The sequence below is a fragment of the Tenrec ecaudatus genome, chromosome 13, assembly GCF_050624435.1.
Source record: "Tenrec ecaudatus isolate mTenEca1 chromosome 13, mTenEca1.hap1, whole genome shotgun sequence".
In the NCBI taxonomy this organism is placed as follows: Eukaryota; Metazoa; Chordata; class Mammalia; order Afrosoricida; family Tenrecidae; genus Tenrec; species Tenrec ecaudatus.
In genome coordinates this window covers 122453505-122479637 of record NC_134542.1, presented here as the reverse complement: position 1 = coordinate 122479637, position 26133 = coordinate 122453505, and the positions used below count along the sequence as shown (strand labels likewise).

Genomic DNA, 26133 nt, shown 5'->3' with positions numbered 1-26133 from the left:
GCTGTGGGGAGGGCGCTTGCAGGATGCCTTCGGACCGCGGGGCACCTAGAGTCTTCTCGAAGCTGAATTGCCTGGCGCTGCCGCTCTTCCCGCCGCTGCCCGAGCCCGCCAAGTCCGCGCGTTCGTCCGGGTGCAGAATAGGTGAGATGGGCTGTCACTGGACCGCTGTGCCCCGCCCTCCGCTGGAGGTGGCCGCCACCCCTCCCCGCCATCTCCTGGGGCTCTGGACCCGGGAATGGGGGGTGGGGCGGGGCCCGGAGGCTGCTCCCGCCTCTCTGCTCAGTTTGTTTAAAGCCCAAAGCAACACTTCATGCTCATTTTATTACCTCTGTCTACTTAGAACTGTTCTTAAAGGACAGACTTATCCCATTCAATTTTTTGTTTGTTTTTAATATGATGTACTTTCTTCCTGAATTGCTAATTAACAAAAGTCTAAAGTTGGGAAGCATGCCCTCCACCCACCACTTTTCTGTCAGTTTGTCTTTCTCTCAAGGCTTCTGTGTTGTTGTGACTCAAATGCAAAGGTGTTTCAAATGCAAGCAGGGTCACCCAGAGTGAAGAGTTTTTGGCGCAATTTCCAGACTAAGAAGACACTAATAAGAATGGATCAGTTGCCACTCCAGGACCTAAGCCTCACTCCCAGGCCCCTCCTTCTAGTAGGCCCTCATTACCTCCAGGCCCCGCCCCTTCGGAAAGACACCCCCCCACACACACACACCCCCAGGTGATGCAATTTCCTGCGGAACCCAGGTCCTCTGACTTAGAAGGTGCAGCTTGAGTGTCCCACGAGGGTAAGTGAGCCTTTGTTTCTATGCTGATCCTAGGCTCGGAGGCCCCTACAGTCTCAGCTGTGTCCCGATCCCCACGGATATTACAGTTCCTGATTCCTGTCTGCCCGCGTTCCAGGTCGCTGGGAGCTCTTGGGATATTTCCAGTTAACTCCTTTCTGAGCCGATTACAAGACCTTAGGCCCCTGGAATCCTCGGGTTCCCCTTTCCTGCTCAGAGCCGCTCATTCACCCTCAGGCCACAAAGGCCTGATTGAGGGTGCGTTCTTGCCTAGGGCCATTCCCTCCAGGTCAGGTATGCGAGCAGGGGACCCCAGAGTGGCCTTTACTGAAAGGAGAGGCCAGCCTTGCAGTCATCAGGCCACCCCACTGATGACCAAGGTCTGCATTAGAGCTTAACTTCTCAGCACCTTGCTTCGCAAAAGGGCACAATAGCAGTGAAGGCCCCAAGTCCCCGCACAGATTAGGTCCTCAGGTGCATTGCAGAGTCCCACATAGAGCAAACCTCCACTGAACGCTTTCTGAGCAGGAAGCGAGGGCCTGGGAGTGTGGATTACCTTCACCTCTCTCCAGGCAGCCTGGGGAGCCGGGGGAGGGGCGGTCCTTCTTAGAAGCTTACAGGCCTGTGTGCCCTTGATGAAGGTCACCAAACTGAAGACAATACATGGGGTCTCCTTGCCATCCCTTATCAGTCTTGCCGTGACTGCATGGGTCAGAAGGCCCTGGACCGATCGGAAGTGTCTGTCATTGTGATTATTGATTGGCCACCAATCACGCTTTTGTGAGTTTCTTTTGCCCTGCCCCTCCCCCACACCCTCTTTATTTCACATCTCAATTGTGAACCTGGGAAGCCATTTCCACCTCCTGTTAGTGGTTTTCCTCATCCAGATGATGTGTTTGTGTCTTTGTGCTGCCTTTTTCATTTAAGATTTAACAAATGTTCACTTTCAACCATATTTAAAATGGGGTCTCCTTTTTACTCTAAAACAGATCTTTCCTGTGTGTGCCTCCTCAATCATTTCTGCCCATCAGAAACTAGCTTGTGCTGTTTTAGATTGCAAAAGGGACTCCAATATCAAATATAATTTAAGGAGAACATTTATTAAGTCTTAATTGTGACAAAGAGAATACAAAGAAGCAAACAGACGTCACCTGGATGACGGAGATCATTAATGTAGTTCAAGGAATCATTCAAGTTGGGAATCTAAATAATATTGGAACTAGGAAATTCACAAGTTTATGATTGATGGACGATCAATACATCATTGTTATAAGTGGGACTTCTGAAGCAGCGACAGGACCATAATTGGGGCACCTACAAGACTGGTCCAGGGCCATCTAATGTAGGCAGTCAGAGCTAAACTTAAGGAATATAGGACACCCTGGATTGGCTGGAGAATGATGGAGGTTGTCCACTTTCCAAGTTCCTCTGCCTCTGGGCAAATTTAAGCTATATCCTTGCTTAAAGATATAGGCTAAATCTATGGAGAGACCATTCAATTGAACTTTAGGCAGTCACTGCCATCCATAGACCTTCATTAGCTGGGGTGTTACGTCTTTAATCTCTGAGACAGCTCCTGGGACATGTCTCCTAATCTCTGCTGATGCTGCAACTTTCCACTTGGAGTGTGAAGTCTCACTTGGGTATGTCTCCCCAAATAAACCTCACTTCATGGACGGAGTCTGTTATTGGCTCACTTCTCCTTAACACTGCGCTCTTCAATCCATTGCTACCACCCCCACACCGTCCCTCTTGGCTCTTTGAGCATGGCTGGCCTTAAAGTCCACTCAATTTTTTAATAGGGAATTGTGATTTCCTTTTATATTCTCTTTATTTGCAGAATCCAGCAATTATTTATTGATGTTTCAGGTCCTTTTATGGAGTAATCTGGAGAAAGAATAGGTTTTCTTCACCTATAAAGAGTTTCAGTTTTGAAAATCCACAAGGTAGTTCTCTCTCCTGTAGGGTCACTATGAGTCAGAATTGACTCGACAGCAGTGAGTTTGGGCTGTGTGCATGAATATATTTTAGTGACACATGTCCTCAAGGTCAGCACTTTTTTGTTGTTTTATTTTATTTTCACAGTGACATAGAATTTAAATCAGTCATTTAGTGACAGTGACATAGAATTTAAATCAGCGGTTCTCAACCTGTGGGTTGCAACCCCTTAGGGGGTCAAACTACCCTTTCACAGGGATCACCTGAGACCATGGGAAAACATATTTCCCATGGTCTTAGGAACCGAAACACTGCTCCTCTGTCTCCAGGCAGGTCCACCCACATGCAGATACGCCCACATATGAGTACACAGAGGTAAAGACTGTTAACCCATGCTACACCATGATTCAAGACAAAATTTCATTTATTTGTAATTAGAAATAAATATTTCAGAACATATAATTACATACTGTTTTGTGATTAATCACTATGCTTTAATTACGGCCACTTTGTGCAAGGAAAATACATCCTGCATATCAGATAATTACATTACGATTAATAAGAGTATCAAAATTACCATTATGAAGTAGCAATGGAAATAATTTTATGGTTGGGGGCCATGACATGAGGAACTGTATTAAATGGTCGCAGAATTAGGAAGGTTAAGAACCGCTGTCCTAGTGGATACAGAAAATGTTTCTTGCAACCAAATTCTAAGTATGTAAATTATTTTTATCCTTTGGATTTTTTCCTTTTTTAACTGTTTCTTTTTCAATTTGATTGAGTTTACTGTGTAGAACTGTGTCCCAATGTTAGCTCCTACTTTTTAAAAATTGTGTTATAATTGTTCCTAGTACAAGGCAACATCCAGATATACAATTCTCATATATAGTAAGATACCATCTTATTTAAAATAGGTGACGATTTTCTCTGTCCCCTGCATGGTAGTACTTAAATTTTCTTACCTTTTATACAAGTGTTCTTGATAGAAGGCTTGTTTTAGTCTCCAGTTTATTGTTCTCAGGTGCACTCCAGTGCATTCTGTTAGTGATGCCATGGGGCCTTAAACTTTTCCTTATGGTTTCTTGCTGTAATCTCTATGTGAACAGATTGCCACCTCATGGGACTCACTGCTTTCATTTCATCACGTTGCCGATCATTTAACCGCCTGAGCAGTAGGGCTTCTTCACTGACTAATTTAGATTTGCCAAGCTGACATGTTTTGCATTATGGACACGATGATACTTTAAAAAAAATATTTTACTATTATTGAAATCATTTTATTGGGGGCTCGTAATCCTTATATACATCCATTGCATCAGCCCATTTTGTACATTTGCTGCACCATCATTCTGACATGGTGATTCTTTTTTTTTTTTTTTTTGGAACACAACTGAAAAAGATTTAATCAACAAGTACTAACAACGCCAACTAATGGAACACAAGCTGCTTTTGTTTCGATGTTTGGTTGGAGCTCCGATGCAAAATTTTCTCTACATTTTGCATCGAAATCCAACTATGTTTACTGATGTGGTCAAGCACCAGGGTTCCACTGTACATAACTGTACTTATTTGTTTGTTTGTTTTTAACATTTCATTAGGGGCTCATACAACTCTTATCACAATCCATACGTATACATACATCAATTGTATAAAGCACATCTATACATTCTTTGCCCTAATCATTTTCTTTTTTTTTTTTACATTTTATTAGGGACTCATACAACTCTTATCACAATCCATACATATACATACATCAATTGTATAAAGCACATCCATACATTCCCTGCCCCAATCATTCTCAAGGCATTTGCTCTCCACTTAAGCCCTTTGCATCAGGTCCTCTTTTTTTTTCCCTTCCCTCCCCTCTCCCCTCTCCCTCATGTGCCCTTGGTAATTTATCCATCGTTATTTCGTCATATCTTGCCCTATCTGGAGTCTCCCTTCCCCCCCTTCCCTGCCGTCCCTCTCCCAGGAAGGAGGTCACATGTGGGTCCTTGTAATCAGTTCCCCCTTTCCAACCCACTCACCCTCCACTCTCCCAGCATCGCCCCTCACACCCTTGGTCCTGAAGGTATTATGCACCCTAGATTCCCTGTGCCTCCAGCCCTCATATGTACCAGTGTACAACCTCTGCCCTATCTATCCCTGCAAGGTAGAATTCGGATCATGGTAGTTGGGGGGAGGAAGCATCCAGGATCTGGGGGAAAGCTGTGTTCTTCATCGGTACTACCTTGCACCCTAATTAACCCATCTCCTCTCCTGAACCCCTCTATGAGGGGATCTCCATTGGCCGACACTTGGGCCTTGGGTCTCCACTCTGCACTTCCCCCTTCATTTAATATGGTATATATATATACACACATACATATACACATATATACATACACATATATATACATATACACATATATATCTCTCTTTTTTTGCATGATGCCTTATACCTGGTCCCTTTGGCACCTCGTGATCTCACTGGCCGGTGTGCTTCTTCCATGTGGGCTTTTTTGCTTCTGAGCTAGATGGCCGCTTGTTCACCTTCAAGCCTTTAAGACCCCAGACACTATCTCTTTTGATAGCCGGGCACCATCAGCTTTCTTCACCACATTTGCTTATGCACCCATTTGTCTTCAGCGATCCTATCATGGAGGTGTGCAGTCAATGATATGATTTTTTTGACATGGTGATTCTTAATGAGAATTATTTTTGTGTTTCTGTGCACAGAAATTTTTTGTTTTAGTTCATTCATTCATCAGTATATGAGGAGCTTTAACACTACAGAAAACTACAGGACTCTAAATCCATGACTTACCTCACAGAATGGGTGAAAACAAATTCCGTCTTTCGGGGTCCTAATCTGAATAATTTTGCACTTTTAATCATGCCATGTTTTCTTTAATCATGTTTAAAAGACTTGTTTTATTCAGCAAGGCAACTCGCTTGCCATTATGTGCCCTTCTCTTCGGTATGGGTTTAGAGTGTGGCCGGGTTATTAGACGTTCATTGTCTTCCAGTACGTACACACACATCATCACTGTTTGAAAGGTGTTCACAGCCGTTAAGGAACCTTCATAAAGCTGAAGAGTATTTCTTGTGACATTTCCCCTATTACAAATGTTATATTCATAGCTAGGAGAGAGAGGCGCAGAATTACAAGACACATTCAGCACTTCTCTAAGGCAGCTGCCTTTCTAGGGTTTGTTTACAACCTAAATGAGATCACACCTTTCATACCGGCAGTTAACACCTTCTTTTCTGTCATCGATTTCTATACTTTCTCTTAAATGAAAACTGGCTCTGACCGAAGTGATGATCTCTGAAGACAAATAGTTCACACACAGATTATTTTAACTTCTAAGGAAGTCCGATACTTGAATTCATACATCTCAGGACTTTGGAACATAATCATACAAATAGAGATATTTTCTTGAAGAAACTATGGAACTGAGAATTCCCAGACTACAACAGGAAGCCCACCCTGACAACACATCTCTCCCTGCCTCAGAGCCTGGTTCTTGTGCTCACTTGATCATAAGCACCCCTTGTAACCCATTCCTGAAGGTGGGGTTTGTTCCTGGGTTCACACTGACTTCCCTCACTGTGTCTCACACGGTAATAGCTGGCCATGTCCCACATTCCAGCTATGGATTTACATCCTTGGCACCTTCTGTGTAGATGACTAATCAGGGCTTCATGAAGTCTGCATATTCTTAGCATAGCGTCAGGTTTTATGTGGCAATCCACTGCAAGCCCCAGGATGGCTGTTCCAATAAGCAAGGCACCTGGAGGATAAATTATATTGATGTATTGATCATGCTGAAGTAATTCTCGGTGATTACCATTTAATCTGTCTCTAGTCCTCCCTTTATTTCCCAGTTTGAGCTCAGACCAAGTGATCTTGGAGATATTATTTGAGGTACTGAAATTGGGACAGATGGGGATCTCAGATCAGGCTATGCTGTAGGGAAAGATAGTGGATCATTCTTCGTTGGATGTTTTGTGCTTTCTGGAAGGTAAGATACCCTGGAACCTGGGCAGGGGTTGCCTATCGTAGGCCAGGTACCCTCATCCAGTAGGTATTTAAGGGAGGAACCCTGCGTTTTGCCTCTGGAAGCCTCTGAGGTTGAGCTCAAAGGTATTCAGCCCTGGGCCATCATCCTGATGATGAAGCATCCACTAATCACTTCTGCTAATTTGTCCACACCAGGGCCTCACTTTCACTCCAGAGTTCATTAAGAAATCCATGTGCCCAGGGAGCCTGGTCAGCATTTCACAGGTTAGGTCAGAGAGGGGTAGGTCTGCTGTTTTTATCACGAGTAACTCTTTGAGGACTTACTTCTTCATGAGAGGAGAACCACAGTGTGCTCTGAGGGGGAGTTCCTGGCCCTGGACACACGGTGTCCAAAGGATTGACATATTTTCAGTTTGGGATGAAAATGCAGCCCTACTTAAATGAAATATGTCTTGTGAGGTTAATTTGTTGGCTCACACCAATCTAAAGGATGCACAGTCAAATATTTTAGGGTTATGAGTGTACACTGGTAGAACAGGTATACAAAATAATTCTCTGAGCCCTTTACCTAGGTCTGAGAAGAAGGCCAATGTTGGTTTTGAAAAATGGATTCAATGGTTCCAATGTATGTTCCACCTTTAATTTTCTGCCTCCTGCATCTTTTGTGACCTGAGTATCTCCCGGGATGAAGGCAGGGAAGAGGTCGTTGACAAAATAACCAGTAATTAATATGCCTTATTTCACATGTAGTGACTACATCTTTGAGGAAGAAACCAAACCAGATGAAATTAGGATTTACAAATTAGTAAATCAGTACAACTGAATCCTCAATCACCTTCCTTATTGGGTAACACATCCGTGCATATGTCTAATAGCAGAGGAGATTGCTTGACACCAGGGCACAGTAGAGGTGAGATCCACGACACCTGTGATATGGACATGCTGTTGTTTATCATATAGAAACATTTATAAACCACTTTACTTTGCCAACTAACAGGAATCAGATGCAAATGATTTAATAGTTTACTGAAAATGTGCCTGTGATTCCTGGTTTGGTCTGTCCACCTACCTTAGTTCCTTACATTTAGGTGAAATCTGAAAGAAAAAAAAACAGTGCCACATACGTAATTAGCAATGAGAGTTAGATTTGGGTTGAATTTAGTGTTGTAGAGTGCTAGAGCCAGAGTCTGTATGTTAGATTGGAATCTAGGTCCTAGGATTAATGTTCCCTGTTCAAGAATAAGCGTCAATGGATAGAAACAGAAGATAAATGTTGCGAGTTAAGTGTCAGATGTTGGTGGACAGATTAAAGGGCTTTATATTTAGAATGCGTCCTTCCTAACAGCTTATGTTTGGGGTTGCGTAGGGCTTATGTATTATGTATAAAGATGTAGAGTTATAATTTAAACAGTACAGTTTGGGAAGTTGGTTTTTTAATTTGAGGCTTCCAAGTTGTGCTCGTGACTTAAAAATTTGGGATAAATGAAATTGGTTGTGGATATCAAGGAATGCTCAGGGTGTTATAGTCATCCTGGATGGTAAGGGGCTTTTCGGTTAGTTAGGAGTTCAGTGTTTGAGGAAATTATCTGTGTGTTGTAAGGACGTTCAGCATGTTAAAGTGTAAGGGTCTGTTTGGGAGATGTTCCTTTCAATTAATGGTTTGTGAATTAAGTACCAAAAGTTATTTTTTCATGTTGAAATGTGGCCTACAACATTTTTATACTTATTAGCTATTATGTCATATCTTGAATCTAGTATAAATATGATTGCTGATTTATGATTAGAAGAATTTTAATTTCTCTTTGGAAGCCTCTTTTCTTCCTTAACAAATCTTATTCTGATAGCTGTAGTTTTAATGTACAGTCAATTTTTAATATCTATGGTGAGAGTGGATATTTTTGTACTTTTTCTGAGGTGGGGTGATGTTGTTTCTCTTTCCTCTTAGAAATTTCTTATTCCTCGAATGACTTTGACCTTCCCCCCCCCAGGAATGTTTATTAGCATATTAACATGTTGAACTATGTCTGCTTTATTTTAGATTTGTAGGGGTTTTTTTTCCTTAACATTAAAATCCTTTGAATTTGTTTCCTATGTTTTGTGTGTCTATTTGGATAAGTAATTCTTTTTTTTTACATTAATTGCTATATTACAGTGCTTATTTTTCTTATGTTAAATCAATTCTAGGACAGATTTCAATTAATCATGGTATATAATTATTTTAATGTGTTGTCTGAATCAGTTCCTAATATTTTAAACAACTTTTTCTTTTTTTTAATCATTTTATTAGGGGTACATACAACTCTTTTCACAATCCATACACACATCAGTTGTGTAAAGCACATTTGTACATTCATTGCCCTCATCATTCTCAAAATATTTGCTCTCCACTTAAGCCCCTGGCATCAGGTCCTCCTTTTTTCCCCTCCCTCCTAGATACCCCCCTCCCTCATGAACCTTTGATAATTTATAAATTACTATTTTGTCATATCTTGCCCTGCCGATGTCTCCCCTGACCCACTTTTCTGTTGTCCATTCCCCAACGAGTAGATCACATGTAGATCCTTGTAATCGGTTCCCCCTTTCCAACCCACCCACCCTCTACGCTTCCAGCATCGCCACTCACACCACTGGTCCTGGATTCCCTGTTTTTCTGTACATCCTCTGGTCTAGCCAGACTTTCAAGGTAGAATTCGGATCATGATAGTGGCCTACAAACGGGCTTTGGGTTTCCACTCCGCACTCTCCCCCACTCATTCACTATGGTAAGATTTTTTTGTTCTGTTGATACCTGATACCTGAATGCTTCAACACCTAGTCATCACACCAGCTCATGTGCTTCTTTGGGCATGATCAGCTTTCTTTATCACATTTGCTTATTCACCCACTTTGTCTTCAGCGATTGTGTTGGGAAGGTGAGCAGCATAGAATGCCAATTTAATAGAACAAAGTGTTCTTGCATTGAGGGAGTACTTGAGTGGAGGCCCAATGTCCTTCTACTACCTTAATACTAAACCTATAAATATATGCACATAGATCTATTTCCCCATCCTCATATATAAATATATTTGCAAATATACATGTCTTTATCTAGACCTCTATAAATGCCCTTTGCCTCCCAGCTCTTTCCTCTATTTTCCTTGACTTTCCTCCTGCCCACTATCATGCTCAGTCCCCATCAGGGTTTCAGCAATCCCTCTTGGTTACATTGCCCTTGGTCATGCCCTACCAGGCCTCCCACCCCCTCCTCACCACGAATTTGAACAAGTCTTTCATGTAGATCCATTATCAATATTTGGCTACAGTTTACTTGAAATGTATGATCTTGGTATCAGGTTATTACTGGTCTCAAAGAAAATGTTAGTAATTTTACTTTCACAAACATTGTTAATATTTGCACCCAATAAACTTGAACTTAAGCAACAAAACATTAATCTGTCTACAGTTTATCCTTGAAGTTTCTCAGGAATTTAATTGTGATTCAGTTGTTTATAGCCCTTCTGAGCATCCTGAAACCCACACAATTCTCATAGATCACTTGCTCTGGCTGGATCCTCTGATCTTGCAGCTGACCCTTCAGTGTAGACGGCTACGTGATTTACACTCCCCTTGACAGACTCACACCTTAGTGACTGTGTGCTGACCTCACACTAGAGCCCAAGTTCGGGAAATATTCTGTCATAAGACATGCTAGGTGGATCTTAGAGAATTTCCTCAGCTCACCTCTAGGAGAATTGTCTAAATCAATGAGGGGTAGGAATTCCTCAGTGATTTTGTCATTGCTTTGTTATACACACACACACACACACACACACACACACAAAACCTATTCCTTCTTTTTAGTAAGAGAACTAATGTTCCAGCAAATGTCACATGAAAAATTTGGCATTGGTTACTATGGAAATAACATTTTTAAACATAACTAACACACTGACTGGAATTTTGTGCACGTGTTGGGTACTGATTAGTGGTTTCTGAGGTGGTTATTGTTGTTAGGTGGCATTGAGTTGATTCCACATCATAGGGACCCAGCATACAACAGGAGGAAACACTGCCTTCTCCTTTGGCAGACTCACAATTTTGGATGAACCAATTGCTGCCATCCCTGAGTCACTCCATGTAGTTGGGGATTCCTATTTTTCCCTGCCCTTCCACTTTACCACATACACTATCCTTCTCCAGGGACTGCTCCCTTCTGACAACATTGTCCAAAATATGCAATGTAACTCTTACTCTCTTTACCTCTAACTCGCACTTCTTCAAAGACAGACTTTTTCGTGCTTTTGGAGACCAATGATATTTCAGTATTCTTGGCCAGCATTACAATTCAAACAACTCAGTTCTTCAGTCTTCCTTATTCAGTGTTCAACTTCCACATACATATAAGGCAATTGACAATGCCATGATTTGGGTGAGGTGAACCTAGTCTTCAAAGTAAGATCCCTGCTCTTCAACACTCTAAACTAGCCTAATAAGGCATATTTATCCTATACAATGTATCTATTAATATCTTGACTGTTAGTATCAACATTCTGGTTTTTTGGGTATGTTTTGCATAAGCTAGCAGTATTTCTGGAAGGAGTTAAAATTTAGTCAAGGTTAAATTAAGAATGTTGCTCAAAGAGGGGCCTGGAAGCCAACGTTACTCTGTAACCAACCAATGTAAGAGCCCTGCGTTTAAGCCTGTCAAGACGTGGTGGAATGATGAGCCTTATATTCAAGGTATGCTTGATGGCTGGTGTACATGAGAAAGTTTAAAACAAATTTTACTTTTCTCTAGTAGCCTGACTGGCTGATTAGTTTTAGAGATGCACTAATCTGCACCCTTTGTCCTATAACTGCAACCTCACACAACCCCGCCTTCAGAAACACCCTGGGGGTTGCAGAAGCGCAGTGCCAATGATATCCAACTAGCCACTCAGGCTACTGCCTCTCTAGTTCATCGCAGCATTGCCTCTTCCCACCATGTTCATTTTGTTTTCCCGCCAAACTAGGTTCCTGGTGGAGCATGTTTCACAAGCTCAAGCCTAGGCACTAGCCTTGAACCCAAGCCAATGACACCTCTCCTACAGTCTATGTTGTTTGCTCTCTGTCAGCATTACCTAGAAAGCTTGGAATCCAGAATCTAGGCCAAGATGACACAATAGTTGATCGGTCATCTCTTTCCTGGTTCTCTCTTGTACTTTTAAACTTCTGCCCTCACCTTGGCTCTTTCTATGACCCCTCTACATACCCCTTTACTTCCTTGACTGTAGGCTGCAATCTTTCCCAAAGGCTTTAAAATTGGATGTCTGTAAACACAAGAGCATAAAAGAGTAGCAAATAAAGGTTTCCCTGGCTTGTTTTCTTGTTTAGGATAGCTCTGTCTTGGCTTAGGTACCTCTAGGATGTCCTATTGGTGTCCCTCTGTCTCTTGCTGTCCACCTGTACAACAAATTTCTCTAGTTACCACACTCTACTTTGCATAAATGGACTACCCAACCATAGGCAGTTCTTCACAATAAATATTGTAAAGAACACACAGGATGCAAGGGGGTAGGGACAGGTTAAACTTGATGAAAAGCTTAGCATGGGTTAGAGTGGTGTGACCACTTTCGCCAGATATGTCAAGGGTTATGGTCTGAGGTGCAATACGGGCTGGTAAAGAACGTTCTTCATAAAATACTCCGTTCTTCAGTTAGATTGGTTTGAAAACATGATATTTACCTTCAATGGAGATTGAAAATTTTGAGGCCTTATGCACTTTATTCTACGAATAAATATTGTATATATAGGATGTGGATCCAGCGTTGAAAATGATATTTCAGAAACTAGTAAAATTGTTCCGTAAAGATAGAGTGGACTCTTGTTTAATGCAAACACCCTCAGATGGGAGCATGGTTTTGATCCCAAGGGGTGGGGGTGATCACTATTTAGCACAAGAAGTGTAGGCCAAGAACCTGACATGCCTTTCTTAACATTGATTCCACTTCTGTTTCAGAAAAAAGAAATATGGTCCAGTCTAGGGAGTTAGAAATCTCTTACTACTGCCTTGCACATTGAAGCATCACAAGGAAGAATTTCAACTTCTGGTTGGGTTATTAACCAAATCCATTGACCTGACTCCAAACAGGGTGAGCCACTCTGGGGTTTCAGGAGGTAGTGCCGGGCAGGGAGCTCGAGGGGAAATAGGAGAGCACCAGTGTACAAGGACCCAGGCTGTCCTGATAGTCAGGGTCCGAGGTCTTTGCTCATCTTCCTGAATGAGAGAATTCCCTGGGTAAGTAACTGTTATAATTGTATTTGAATTTAAGTTCTGAGCACTCCAACTTACAAAAGGCTCATGGCATAGTAGTTACAGATTGGGCTGTTTGTTAACTGCAAGGTCAGCGTTGCAGAATTACAAGTCAGGGTGTCTACTCTTATAAACAGTTAGTCTTGGAAACCCACAAAGGGCAGTTCCATCTTCTCATAGAGAGTCTCTGTAATCGGAATACACTTGATGGCAGTGAGTAGGGTTTTAGTTTTGGGTTGCTGATGACAGTGACAACTCAGTGTCTATTTGCTGTGTCCTCGCTTTGATTAAGCTTCCATTAAATTCTCTCTGATCATTCACCAAGCAGGTAGATCATCTTCCCCGGGGTTAGATTGCCTTCGAAGTAGATTGCCTGCACTTCTTTCCAGCCAGCCCCACTCCACTTGCCAGCCTAGGTGTATCCTTGATGGAGGTCAACTTCCTGAGTACAGAACAGGGGACATTGTCATAAGTGTTACCTTGACTGGCTTTGTGTAAAGGCTCTGAATCTATCTTGTAAGTACCTCTATCTAATAATGTGCATGTGCTGATCATGGTCCCATTCCTGCTGCTGAAGTCCCATCTGTACCTGTAATGTATTAATCTGTCACCGAACGTCATTTGTGACTTGCATTTTTTTGTATACCCTATTTATTCAGGGTCCCGGCTATGAATCCTCAGTAGTTATTTTGACCTCGTGCTCATGGCCTCCCTTAATATATGATGTGTGTGTTGTTGTGCGTGCATGTGTGCGTGTGTATCTTTTGTTATCTCTTAAGTTTAATAAATGTTCTCCTTAAATTACATTTGGCATAAGGGTCACTTTTCTACCCTAACACACAATTTAGGATCATAACACAGTTCTCAACACAGTTCTTCTTTCGGACATTATCTTGACAGACATAAATGCGGATAAGGTCAGGCCCTGCAGCCTCCTGGTTTCTATCCTGAATGGGAAAATGTTACAAAGGATTTTTTGCTCTGCCCATAAATTCTCACTCCGCCCCTTAGTCTCAGACCAAATACACTCAGCACTGTGTAGGTTGGCAAATGTAGTTCCCCAGATAAATACTCATACGTACACCACTTCACCTACTAACCTCCTGGCCAAAGGCACTGAGCTCTCTTGTTCTGTGGCATGGGAATCCCACTGCTCTGTCTCAGTGTCTTGGTGCTGTTGCCACCCTGTCTCTGTATCTGCTTCTCCCCAATACTTTCTCTCTTGTGTCACAGTTCTCTGTCTTCTGCATTGAAGAGTTTCAATACCAGAATCTAGCATGCAAAGGCCCCACTCCTGGCTCTCTTTTTTAGATGGTAGTGAGATCCTAATTTCTGTCTCTGAAATGGCTCAATTAAACCTGATGTGATGTCCAATGTGACTAATTGACAGGTTAGGTTGTTAGACATCTTATTTGCCTAACTACAATGGTACCAGTCTATTGTTGGGGAAGCTGCCCATCCTCTTAAACCCGAAAAACCAAACTCAATGCTATCAAGTTAACACAGATTCATAGAGAGCTTATCTGACAGGATAGAACTGCCCCTGTGGGTTTCAAAGACTGTATCTCTTTAGCAGAGTAGAGAGCCATGTCTTGCTTGGGAGAAGAAAGTGCCATCTTTCTTTTGTGGAGAAATATGTGGTTTCCAACTGCTGACCTTGGGGTTAGCAGCCCAACAGTCACCACTATGCCACCAGGGCTCCTTTGCTTCATTCACATTGGCGGGCGACAAACCCACGTAAATATTTGGAAGGAGTTAAGGGACCACAGCTAGAAAGACTGTGTACTTGTGTAAGCCAATGAGCAAATTCCATTAGGTACTACAAATAATGCTGCATTAAATCATTGCTTACCTTGGGATTGAAAAGTGCACTCATTATGGGGGGATATATACTTCTTATTTCTATTAAAAATATATAAATTTCAATCTAATATGATATATACGTGTTTATTTTGGAGCCCTGGTTTTGCCCCATGTATTAAGAGTTGGACTGCTAACCTCATAGTCGGAAGTATAAATCCCATTGGCTGCCTGTCTTGGCTTTAGTGTCTCAGAAACTCCATGCAGCAGCTTTATTGTGTCCTATCGGGTGCTTACATGTCTAACTCTACTTGATGGTGAGTTTTAAAATGTTTCTAAAGTGATTGTGCAATTTATAGTTCCTCTAGAAAATAATTTTCAATTTATAATAGCTTTTTATGTAGCCCATTTGAAATGTTTCCAAATGCTTTAACATAATCATCTTCAAATTTCATTGATTTGTCATTCTCCTTGAGAGTCACACAGTAAGAAATTGGTGGTTGTGTATGCTGTGAGGTAGGGACCCAGCTCTTTTGTTTCTTCCTTTTGATATGTATGTTTGATTATCCAATCTCTATTTTATAAAGTCATCTTTTATTCACATGTCTGAAAATTATGAATTTTAGGTTTTATTGCTCATGGTATAAGCATGTTTTTGTCACTCAATAAGGTATAAGCATGTTTTTGTCACCCATTAACAGTACTGGGGACTTTTTGTAGGAAGAGGGACAGAATAGTAACAGCATCTGGACCTACAGGTTTTGTATTACTCACATTGTATTCTCCCATCAGCCTGCAGATTGTGCATCACCAGCAGCTTAGAGGAAAGAAGAAGTTCCTTATTTTGGTATTATTATTTCTGGGGTGTCTTCATGAAAGATTGAAATTTGTCAACATCATTAGAGCTGATCCTGATAAGACAAAAATAGAGCATCCAAGTTGCTGGCAGTGGTCTAAGCACCAAAGAAAATGAGAAATGATCAGGTGATTTTGATGTATTTTATCCTTTTCTGTATTTCCTACTGAAATCATAGGAACCTGTATAATATACCAATTCAGTTCATTGGAAAAGTAGAAATTTGAAACAGTAGAAATTATATTTAAACTTTGATTCTGATTTCAATATTGGGCTGGAGAAGATTAGGAATATGTTGATCATAGGAATAATACTAAACTACTGACATTGAGCATAATATGTTGCTGAGGATTCTTTGGATGATATTAGCTTCCAACTCATAATTCATTATTCTATGGCCAACCCATGAGAATCATTCATATTATGTACTATGCCTTGTTTTTAATGCGAAATAAGATCACATCTTTCAGAGAGTTCAGTATTCCATGGAATTTTTATCTGATAAGTTTCTTTATTGTTTTTTCCTGAAGGTGATATGTTATGTAATCTCCCAAACAGCAGCATCCTCATTAATGCATCTAAAATGGGCCTTGTAGAGCTTTCCTCTAGTTCCTAAGTGCTGCCGCGCCCCCTCCCCCCCACTCCCACTATCATGATCCGAATTCTACCTTGCAAGTCTGGATAGAGCAGAGTTTGTACACTGGTGCAGATAGGAGCTGGAGGCACAGGGAATCCAGGGCGGATGATGCCTTCAGGACCAGGGGTGTGAGTGGCGATACTGGGAGGGTAGAGGGAGAGGGGGTTGGAAAGAGGGAACTGATTACAAGAATCTACATGTGATCTCCTCCCTGGGGGACGGACAACAGAAAAGGAGGTGAAGGGAGACGTCGGATAGGGCAAGATATAACAAAATAATAATTTATGAATTATCAAGGGCTCATGAGGGAGGGGGGAGCGGGGAAGGAGGAGGAAAAAAAAGCAGACCTGATGTAAAGGGCTTAAGTGGAGAGCAAATGCTTTGAAAATGATGAGGGCAGTCAATGTACAGATGTGCTTTACACAATTGATGTATGTATGGATTGTGATAAGAGTTTTATGAGCCTCTAATAAAACATTCAAAAATAAATAAAACGGGCCTTGTAGCAATAGTGGTTTAAAACTGGTTGATAGCTTCTCACCTCCTCTAACTATAGATGTAGAGGAGAATATCAGCCATCAGTACCAGCTCTGATTCCTCTATGGGAGAGCTTAAGCATACACCTGTACCCTCCAATGGTTTTCCAGTTCTGACAGCAGTTACCTTTACCACAATTCACTCCTTCTCAGTTCACTAGTTCTTTTCAGTGGCCACATAGAAATTACAGTACAGAGTCATAGGTTCAAGTTTTATTAAGTAACAGAATGTAACTTGGTATCAGAATCAATAGGCTACACATTGGGATTCATAGTAAGGAAACATTAGGCACATTTGCTCTTCTTCAGGGCAGGCCTGTTTTCCCTGTCCTGAACAGTCATCTTTTCTTCTAAAGATAGGCTCATTTCTTACTTCCATCTGTATAGGCTCCTCTCAGCTCCTTGAGGATATCCTCCTCTTGATCTTGCCTGCCTGTTCCACTATCTTGGCTGAAAAGCCCTCTCTGGACTTTTCGCCATTGACTCCTTTGCCGTGTCTTTTCTGCCCCGGTCATTATCTTCATTGGACGGCTCTTGATCCATAAGTATTAAAGTTCCTTTTGCAGGAGCAGCAGTAGACCAGTCCCTATGAAGTAGAGATATAAGCTGTTCTATGATTTGCTCTGCAGTATTTCACAAAACTAAATATATATCAAGTTAATAACTCTTCAGGATGTGGAAGCTGGTGAGTCCCAAATCCATAGTTCCAGTATCAATCTGGAGAGTGCTCCTCATTAATGTGTTTGCCAAGACTGATGAACCAGCTGCCTCACAAGTTGAAGTTGTTGAATCTGGTCAGATAGTAGGTTGCAGGGGTCAGGAACCCAAAGGGGAAGGTCACACAGCATGCTGGGGCTGACAGAGTAGTGGAAACTCCCAAATCAGGTCATACATGTAGCACTCAGTTGCAAGGATGTCAAGGAAATACTTCCCGTATTTCTGGAAGCTGGCAAATCTTCAAACCATTGGTTCATTCTGAACTTTGTGGCTGCACAGGATAACAAAACTAAATCAATAGGTCAGATGATAGGCCAATATCTCACTGTCCCTTCTCAACCATGCCTGCAGGCAGTTCTCTCTCTCCCTCTGGCTTTTATTCTGGATATGATAGCTTCTTTGGCCATCCTAGCACCTTCACAGCCTAGGTGAGATTAGGTGGGCTTCAGAGGTCAAGGCAATGGCAATAAAACTAGGAGGGGCCCATTGGTGAGCTTGTGATGACAGGTAGCAGGTCCAAAAGGACCCTGTAATTAAAGTGAAGGCAATACTGTCCACAGGTGGCTGAGGAGAATTTGTCCTAAAGTAAACTAAACAAGAGATGTTTGTCCTAAGGTGGCCTCCAAGAGCTTCGAAAGTTGTTCTGTACTCAGGAAGGTTTTGCCTTTGAGCTTTCTGTTCTTTGTCCTTAATTATAGGTTCTTGTTCCTGATCCCGACTTTTACTTTGTTCATTAGTAAACCACTGTAGTCTGTGAGTTTTGTGTGACCATAGCAATGGATTATCATATCCGGAAATAAGACAAAGAGTGGTGTGGGAGGAATGACTTGTGTAAGAATTGACAAAAATGTTGGAGAGCTGAGGTATGTTTGACCTTTCCCATAGGGATCAGCTCTGAATTGAGCCTGATGCCTATCACCACTGAAGGTACTAGAGCATCTTATAATGGTGATACTGCTAGGCCTCCTAATTCCATTTCACAATGTACTGTAAACTTGTTTTTTAATATAAACTGGTATGTGTTTACCTACTGTGTGCGAGTATAAATGGGAGCTATTTCTAGCTCATTCAGCTAATTTCACTCTTACACAAAATTCTAATTTTATGAGTGGATGCATTAATATTTCCAACACTGGATCAGGTCCGCTGGAATGACTTTGTGATTGTGGAAAACATTAAAGACAGACAGACAGCAGGCACAGGAGCTCCTCTTCCCATGTCGGGACTGAGAGATTGAATATATTTTCCACTGGATATATATAATTGCATTTACAGATCTTTCATTAGGCATGCACGTCATAGAGTTAACATACTTAGTCTATGGGTACTATTACAAGCAGGTAACAACAAAAAATCAAGGAGGTGAGTTACTATCTTTACCTAATGCTACTTGACCTCGAAAACCCCAATCGACCCTTCCCTTTTCCCTCCCCAGTGATTTGTTACATTTATATTGGGTTGGCTATACAAGATGATTGCTCTAATCTACAGATAACCTTCAGATATAGTGAAATAGTCTAGTCCACACAAATGATTCATCTACTATGGTAGCTGCTTTAAAACTGCTCCTTAATTGAATGTTAATTTGCTGGGGTCAGGGGCGGGTGGGCACATTAGTTGGCCTGGAGAACGTGTATTTGCAAACATTTCTATTTCAGAACAGTGGAGATTTTTCTATGAATAGGGCTAGTATCTCGTGCTTGTGGTAGCGAGTATAGAAATAAGGTCAAATACTTTCTACTAATTCCTCGGTTTACCACACACTATGGAATGTACTAGCACAGAATAGTTTTTATTTCTGTTTTGCTTTCTTTACTGTACAATAATTTTTAAAAAATCTTCCAATGGAAATTACTTACCATATATACTTGAATAGAAGCTGACGTCAGTATACGCCGAGGTACCTAATTATTACCTGGGAAACCAGAAAAACTGATGGACTCGAGTATAAGCCGAGAGTGGAAAATGAAGAAGTTAATGATGAGTTTCAATAATCCAAACAAATAAAAATAAAATTACTAAAAATTGAGAAATCAATGGGGTAATGTATTTAAATATTTATTTTTAACTAAAAAACTTAAATAAAAGGACAAGTCATTTGACATTAGTAAACCAGCACAGTAAGTTGAAAATAGGTTCAACAAGACCAATAAGATATTAACAATGATAGCTTAATAGTACTATTCCCTGAGCTCAATCAGCAACGAAGCTAAAATGTGAAGAGTTAAAATCCTTCAAAACTGGATCCCTAATCATCATCCATATCCCAATGCAGAGCTTCAGCTGGTGTGAGGTCATCATGGACGCTGTCCTCATTGATATTGCTGTCATCACCATCACTGCTGTCATTTTCACACAAAGCGCAGTCTTCACTGCCATCCATTGCATTACTAATACTACCACTGACTCGTGTATAAGCCGAACCCCATTTTTTCAGCACATTTTTTGTGCTTAAAAACTTGGCTTATACACGAGTATATATGGTAATTAACTAGACTTCTCTGACTACAGGAATCACTGACATTCAACGATGTGGCTGTAAAGTTCACCTGGGAGGAATGGCTGCTCCTGAACCCTGCTCAGAAGACATTATATCAGGATGTGATATTGGAGAACTTTCACAACCTGGTTTCCATTGGTGAGGAGCATTCTAAAGTCATTGGTTTTTCCTATCGTATGTGTTAAAATCTTTGCAGTGTCTGTGGTGTTCTCAACGAGGTAGATTCTTGTTGCATTCTCTGGTCCTAAGTTAGTGGATACATTCTTCTACCCTTGAGAAAACACTATTTACTTTGTTCCTTTGAACATTTTTGTCCTAGAAATACAACATCCTGCACGCTTTACAAACCTTAGGTTAATGATGGTCTGTCTGATTCTGTAAGTTCTCATGAACAGGTTATCTAGTTGTCATCCCAGAAACTTTCTCTCAATTGAAACAAAGAGAACTGTGATCTGTATTAGAAACAAGCTACAGTACACTTTTTCATGTGTGTGGTCAAAATACCTTAAGGAGAATTGGCCAGGGTGGTTGATTCAACTGGTAGAAGGCCTCACAGCCATGATAGGTGTCGGATAATGCCTAAAAGTGTGTACTTGTTCAAATGTGATAGCCCAATTTTAGTGGAAGTTGAGAGAAGAACTCCTCTAGCTCTTCTGAGATTAGATTTCCAATTATTTGATTTTTACTATTGTATATTTGGTTCCATAATTTTCTTTCTTGAAGATTCTCATACCTTTTCCTATTTTATGTTCTTCTACCTTACTATGAAAGTCCGTCTTATACGCCTCTCTCCATACAGAGAACTTTCAATTTGTAACTGTTGTCCAAATACAGAACACTCTTCCCCTATTGAGTAAGAATGGATTTCCCTTTGTAGTATCTCACCCCACCTTGGATCTTGAGCTCCCACCATAAGCGGGTCTCCATTGTGCATCCTTAGCTTCATCCCTTGGAGTTTCTACAAAGGTTTTGGTGTCCATTTTCTCATTTGGTCCCCTAACCCTTTAAAGTTTTCTTCATTCTGGGTGATATAAGTTCTTTCTATTTTCTAGTACTGATGGTCAATTTGCCTTCTGTGTGGGAATTACTTAACAGACATGTTTCTCTATATTTTACTCCTTTTAGTGAAACAAGTTTATGACTTCTGTTAATTTTCAGATATCTAACATCATCTTCCCAGCAAGACAATTGTTATCAGTTTAGAATATCGTTTAGCACTGTACCTTCAATTTTTTTTCCACCTATAGGATTTTCTTTGAAGTTGTCTGCTCCTCTAATAATTTTGTAAGTGGAAAGGACATTTTTAACATCGTGCATCCTTGGATTTTTCACTAAACACTTACCTGATGTATATTCCTTACTATGCAGTATGCCTTCTTTAGGCCCACCCCTTCCTAACACGTCCAAAATGGGAAAGATGACCTTGCTGCTTTTAAAGAACTCTTCTGGCTCTATTTTCAACATTGAAGTTTTGGTGATATTCAAACATGCACGGTATAGTCAGTACTGCTCTTTTGTTTCTGTCTTTTGAGTAGCCTTTTGGTTTCCATATGTATGATGTCTTTGTTGTAATCCCACAACTCATCTGGTCTCAGTTATTAGTCTTTAGTCATCAGTATTTTATTCCTCAAGATTATTTTTTATATTATCTCTAAACTCAAGTGAGGTAGATATTTTAGCTATTGTTGAGTTCTTTGAACTTTTCTTCAGATTCAACTTGGATTTGAGCATTTGATGATCTGTTCCACAGTTGATCCCAGGCCTAGTTTTGACTGATTAGCTTCTTCATCATTTCTTTCCACAGATGTGGTTAATCTGATTTTTCTGTAGTCCATTCAGAAAAGTTCATATATATAGTTTTTAATTTTGATGTTTAATAAGGAATTTGCTATGAATTCATCATTAGTTTCTCAAAATTTTATTGTTAATTTTGAGTGTCATTTCTATCACTCACACCACATTTTTCAACTACTGATACTTTTTTGAAATTTCACATTCATCAGTGTACATGATTGCATGGTCGATCAATTTCAGGCTATAAAACTTAGGTGAAATTTTCAATATAGATTTTTTTAAATTATTGTTTTGTGAACTCTTACAGATAACACTAGTTCAATCACATCAACCAGCATTACAAAATTGCTACCACAATCAGTTTTAAAATATTTTTTTTTCTTCTAGAACTCCTTGATATCGTCTCCCCTTTTTCTCCTTCAACCCCCACCCTTCAATTTCTTAATTGTGGGAAACAGAACCTGAATAAAAGTGTAAGCAGCCTCATCTCAATACTCCTGACCACAGGGCTTGGAAGACCAGTGTTAATGGTAAAGGAAATCATCCAGAGTCTAGAGGATATAGATAAAGTTGAAACTCCAGAATCTCCAGATAGAAACAGTTCTCTCTATGCTGCCCTCCATTAAGATGCTAGTATAAAACTGTCTCCTACAGGCATCTGACTTTCTCTCCTCAGCTAAAAGATGTCTAGCTTTAAGAGGAATCAGGCTCTCTTTGTTGCTATCAAAGAGTCAACTATTCCTTTGTCTCTTATATGCCTTCTGGATGGGTCCTAAGAGATGGTTGTGTAACTGAGGGGCAGAAATAAAAAGGGAGAGAAAAGTCTTCAGGCAGTCACCTCTTCCATGATGTCAGGTCTGAGCTGGATTGAGAGAATGTATTCTTTCACCACTTTATATAATCTCGAGGCTTGCAAACCTACCCCCACCCCTCAGCAAACACAGAGAGACTTACCTACATAACGAGGTGGCAGAGTCTTTACCGTGGAGGTCCCTGAGTTCCTTGATTGAGTAACTTAACACCACTGCTGAGGGCAGTTAGAGGCGAGTATCTTGTCCCCTGAGTGGGGAGAACAATAACAGAGTGTCTGCTCCTCTAGATAAAACTGGTGGCTATTAGATATTAGCCATATGGTCTTATGAGGTATCATTACAATGGGAGAATATTGTGAGAATGATGGGGATGAATTTTCATTAGGACAATATGACTGGGATGCTTCTCTAATCCACCTTCAGGCTTTTTATTCCAGACAATAGAGAATTTATCTGCAAATGGGCTCTTCCTGGTCCTCAATTTCACAGCCTGATATTTATCATGAAGTGTTCTAAAAGGATCAGGATATTCCAGATTCATACTTTGCCCATTCTGTTGTGTATTTGGCTGCTGAAGACTTTCATGTCTCACTACTACATAAACTCCCTACTAAATCACCTCGATCATTTATCAGCATTGGAGATGAGGACGCTGTACCCTGTTTTTGCTATCTGCTTTATCTTCCTTAATTTCACATGCTACTTCTACGGACCCATTTAACTGTGAGGCTGGATCCCACAGTTAATGTCTGCTTTAAGAGTTGGTACAAAAATGAAATAACAGTTGTAGTCATTGTTCTCACTTGTAGGCATATGAAAATTAACCCACCACTGGCAACATTGTACTTCAGGAAAGATCTTGCAATATACTTTATTGATGGTGAATATGACACCAGTTTTTAATTGGTAAATCTCAGCCTCATAAACCACTTGGTAATCTAAAAATAGCTAGTGCTTAAAGTCCAATAGTACATACACTATCAATTTTAAACATTTCGTTTTTACAATTTGCAATTTTTCTTGATAGTGTTTCATGCATTCTGTCGTCCAATTGTTAGTGCATGTTTGCAGGCAGCTATTTTTTCTCATTTTCACTCATGCCATGTCACCCACTGAAGGTCCCCAAAGCGTTACTCCATTCGCATCATTACTGTAGACTGTACTTTGGGAAGTTAGTACTTCTAAAGTGTTATTTCAGTGCCATTAAACCTGAAGGGCTCATGTTCTAGAAGTTAATCACCAGTTCTTTCTCCCAGTCTGTACTTCTGGAAATTCCACTAAGACCTGTGCACCATGTGTGATCCTGCAGGTATTTGAAATACTGGTGACATTGCTTCCAACACAGCAACCTGCACACCACCACAGGAAAACACTTGAAGATGAGTTTTATAAGCTAGACGTAGGCTTCACATAAACATAAGGATTATGTTTGTGTAACATAGTACCTCTCATATATACCTGTAAAATTGTGTTCTCCCAAGTTGAACATTCTGCATTTTACACGTTTCCAATTTGTCTAGTACCTAGTTGTCTTTCAGTAAAGATTGATGGAATGAATACATCTGACCTCTAGCATCTGAAATTAGAAGGCCTTACCACCTTGTGGTCTATGGGTCTCAGTGTCTTGCCTGTATTCACATTTTTTGCATGTTTTCTACAGTAACTGCATTTACCATTTGGATTGTTTACACAATTGTGTTTGTACCAATGGGCAAGAAACATGAAGCATAGTATTTTATTTACATTTATATAAGCAGTTTGTCACTAAAGATCTACCTTGTATCAATGCATGTTTTAAGGGGTCCATTGTAAATCAATATGATGGAGTTTCTATGTTCTGTTTTTTTTATAGAGACTCAGAAAGTTGATGATCATTTGGTTGAGCACTCGCAACATGAAAGAAGTGTGGAGAGAACTGAACGATGCTATAAATTTAATACATTTGAAAATATTCTTTATCAACACAAAAATAATTTTCCTGTAAAGGCAAATTATGAGATATTAGGCTTACATGATAAAATTGAAAAATCAGATTTGATCATTTTGGCATTAAATCAGAACAGTAGCAGCAAAATAAAGAAGTCAGTTGTTTTCAATGAAGACGAGAAAACTTTTCTCAATATTGAAGAAGAGCAATTTTGTACTGAAATGAAATTCCCTGAATGTGAAAACTCCAGTAGCATGAAGTCACAATGCATTCAGCATCAAGAATCGCACAAAATTAAGAAATCACTCATAGGTGATAAATGTAGGAAAACCCTCTTCAAGGAGTCTTTCCTCTGTGAGCATCAGTTCATTCATATTCTAGATAAGATCTATGAATGCGGTCAGTGTGGGCAAGAATTCAAGAAAGTATTCAAACTCACTGCACAATATCAAACCGCACATAAAGGACAAAAGCCATATACATGCTTGCAATGTGTCAAAACTTGTCACAGTAAATCATACCTCAAGGAGCTTCAGAAAACTCATGTGGCAGGTACCCCCTGTGTATGCAGTGAAGGTGGGAAAGGCTTTAACAGGAACAGTGATGTCACTGCTCATCAGCAAACTCATACTGCAGAGAAACCCTATGTATGTGGTGAATGTGGCAAAGTTTTCAGGCAGATGCGATGCCTGAGAGCACATCAGATATTTCACACAGGAAAGAAACCCCATGTCTGTGGTGAATGTGGAAAAGCCTTTACCTGGAAGACAAACCTCACTGTTCATCAGCGAACTCATACTGGAGAGAAACCCTATGTATGTGATGAATGTGGAAAGGCTTTTAACAGAAAGACAAACCTCACTGTTCATCAGCGAACTCATACTGGAGAGAAACCCTATATATGTGATGAATGTGGAAAAGCCTTTACCTACAAGACAAACCTCACTGTTCATCAGCGAACTCATACTGGAGAGAAACCCTATGTATGTGATGAATGTGGAAAGGCTTTTAACAGAAAGACACACCTCACTGTTCATCAGCGAACTCATACTGGAGAGAAACCCTATATATGTGATGAATGTGGAAAAGCCTTTACCTACAAGACAAACCTCACTGTTCATCAGCGAACTCATACTGGAGAGAAACCCTATGTATGTGATGAATGTGGAAAGGCTTTTAACAGAAAGACAAACCTCACTGTTCATCAGCGAACTCATACTGGAGAGAAACCCCATGTATGTGGTGAATGTGGAAAAGCCTTTACCTGGAAGAGTAGCCTCATTCTTCATCAGCAATCCCATGCTGGAGAAAAAACCTTATGTATGGTGTGAGTCAGGTAAAGCTTTTAGCCAGAAGCGGTGCATGGGATATTCTTCCATTTGTTGAGGTCACTCTGGGTTTCTTGTAATAGTGTTCCATTGTTTTCCCCATATATTTTCTTTTAGTCAGGTATATCCCTAGATATTTCAATATGTGCTTGGCTATTTTGAAGGGTACCACCTTTTTGATCTCCTCTTTTGTGGTTTTATCCGATGTGTATAACAGTCC

At 40.6% G+C, this 26133-nt stretch overlaps 1 protein-coding gene and 1 pseudogene across 1 annotated transcript; one reads left to right on the top strand and one right to left on the bottom strand.

The window, feature by feature from the left end:
• Nucleotides 1–26133, bottom strand: part of LOC142424072 (uncharacterized) — a 783158-nt pseudogene that overhangs the window by 604316 nt on the left and 152709 nt on the right.
• On the top strand, nt 24–25971 carry LOC142424760 (uncharacterized). The gene is given in 3 exon segments (XM_075530104.1): nt 24–141; nt 24691–25895; nt 25897–25971. Coding segments are annotated over 3 exon segments (1398 nt in total).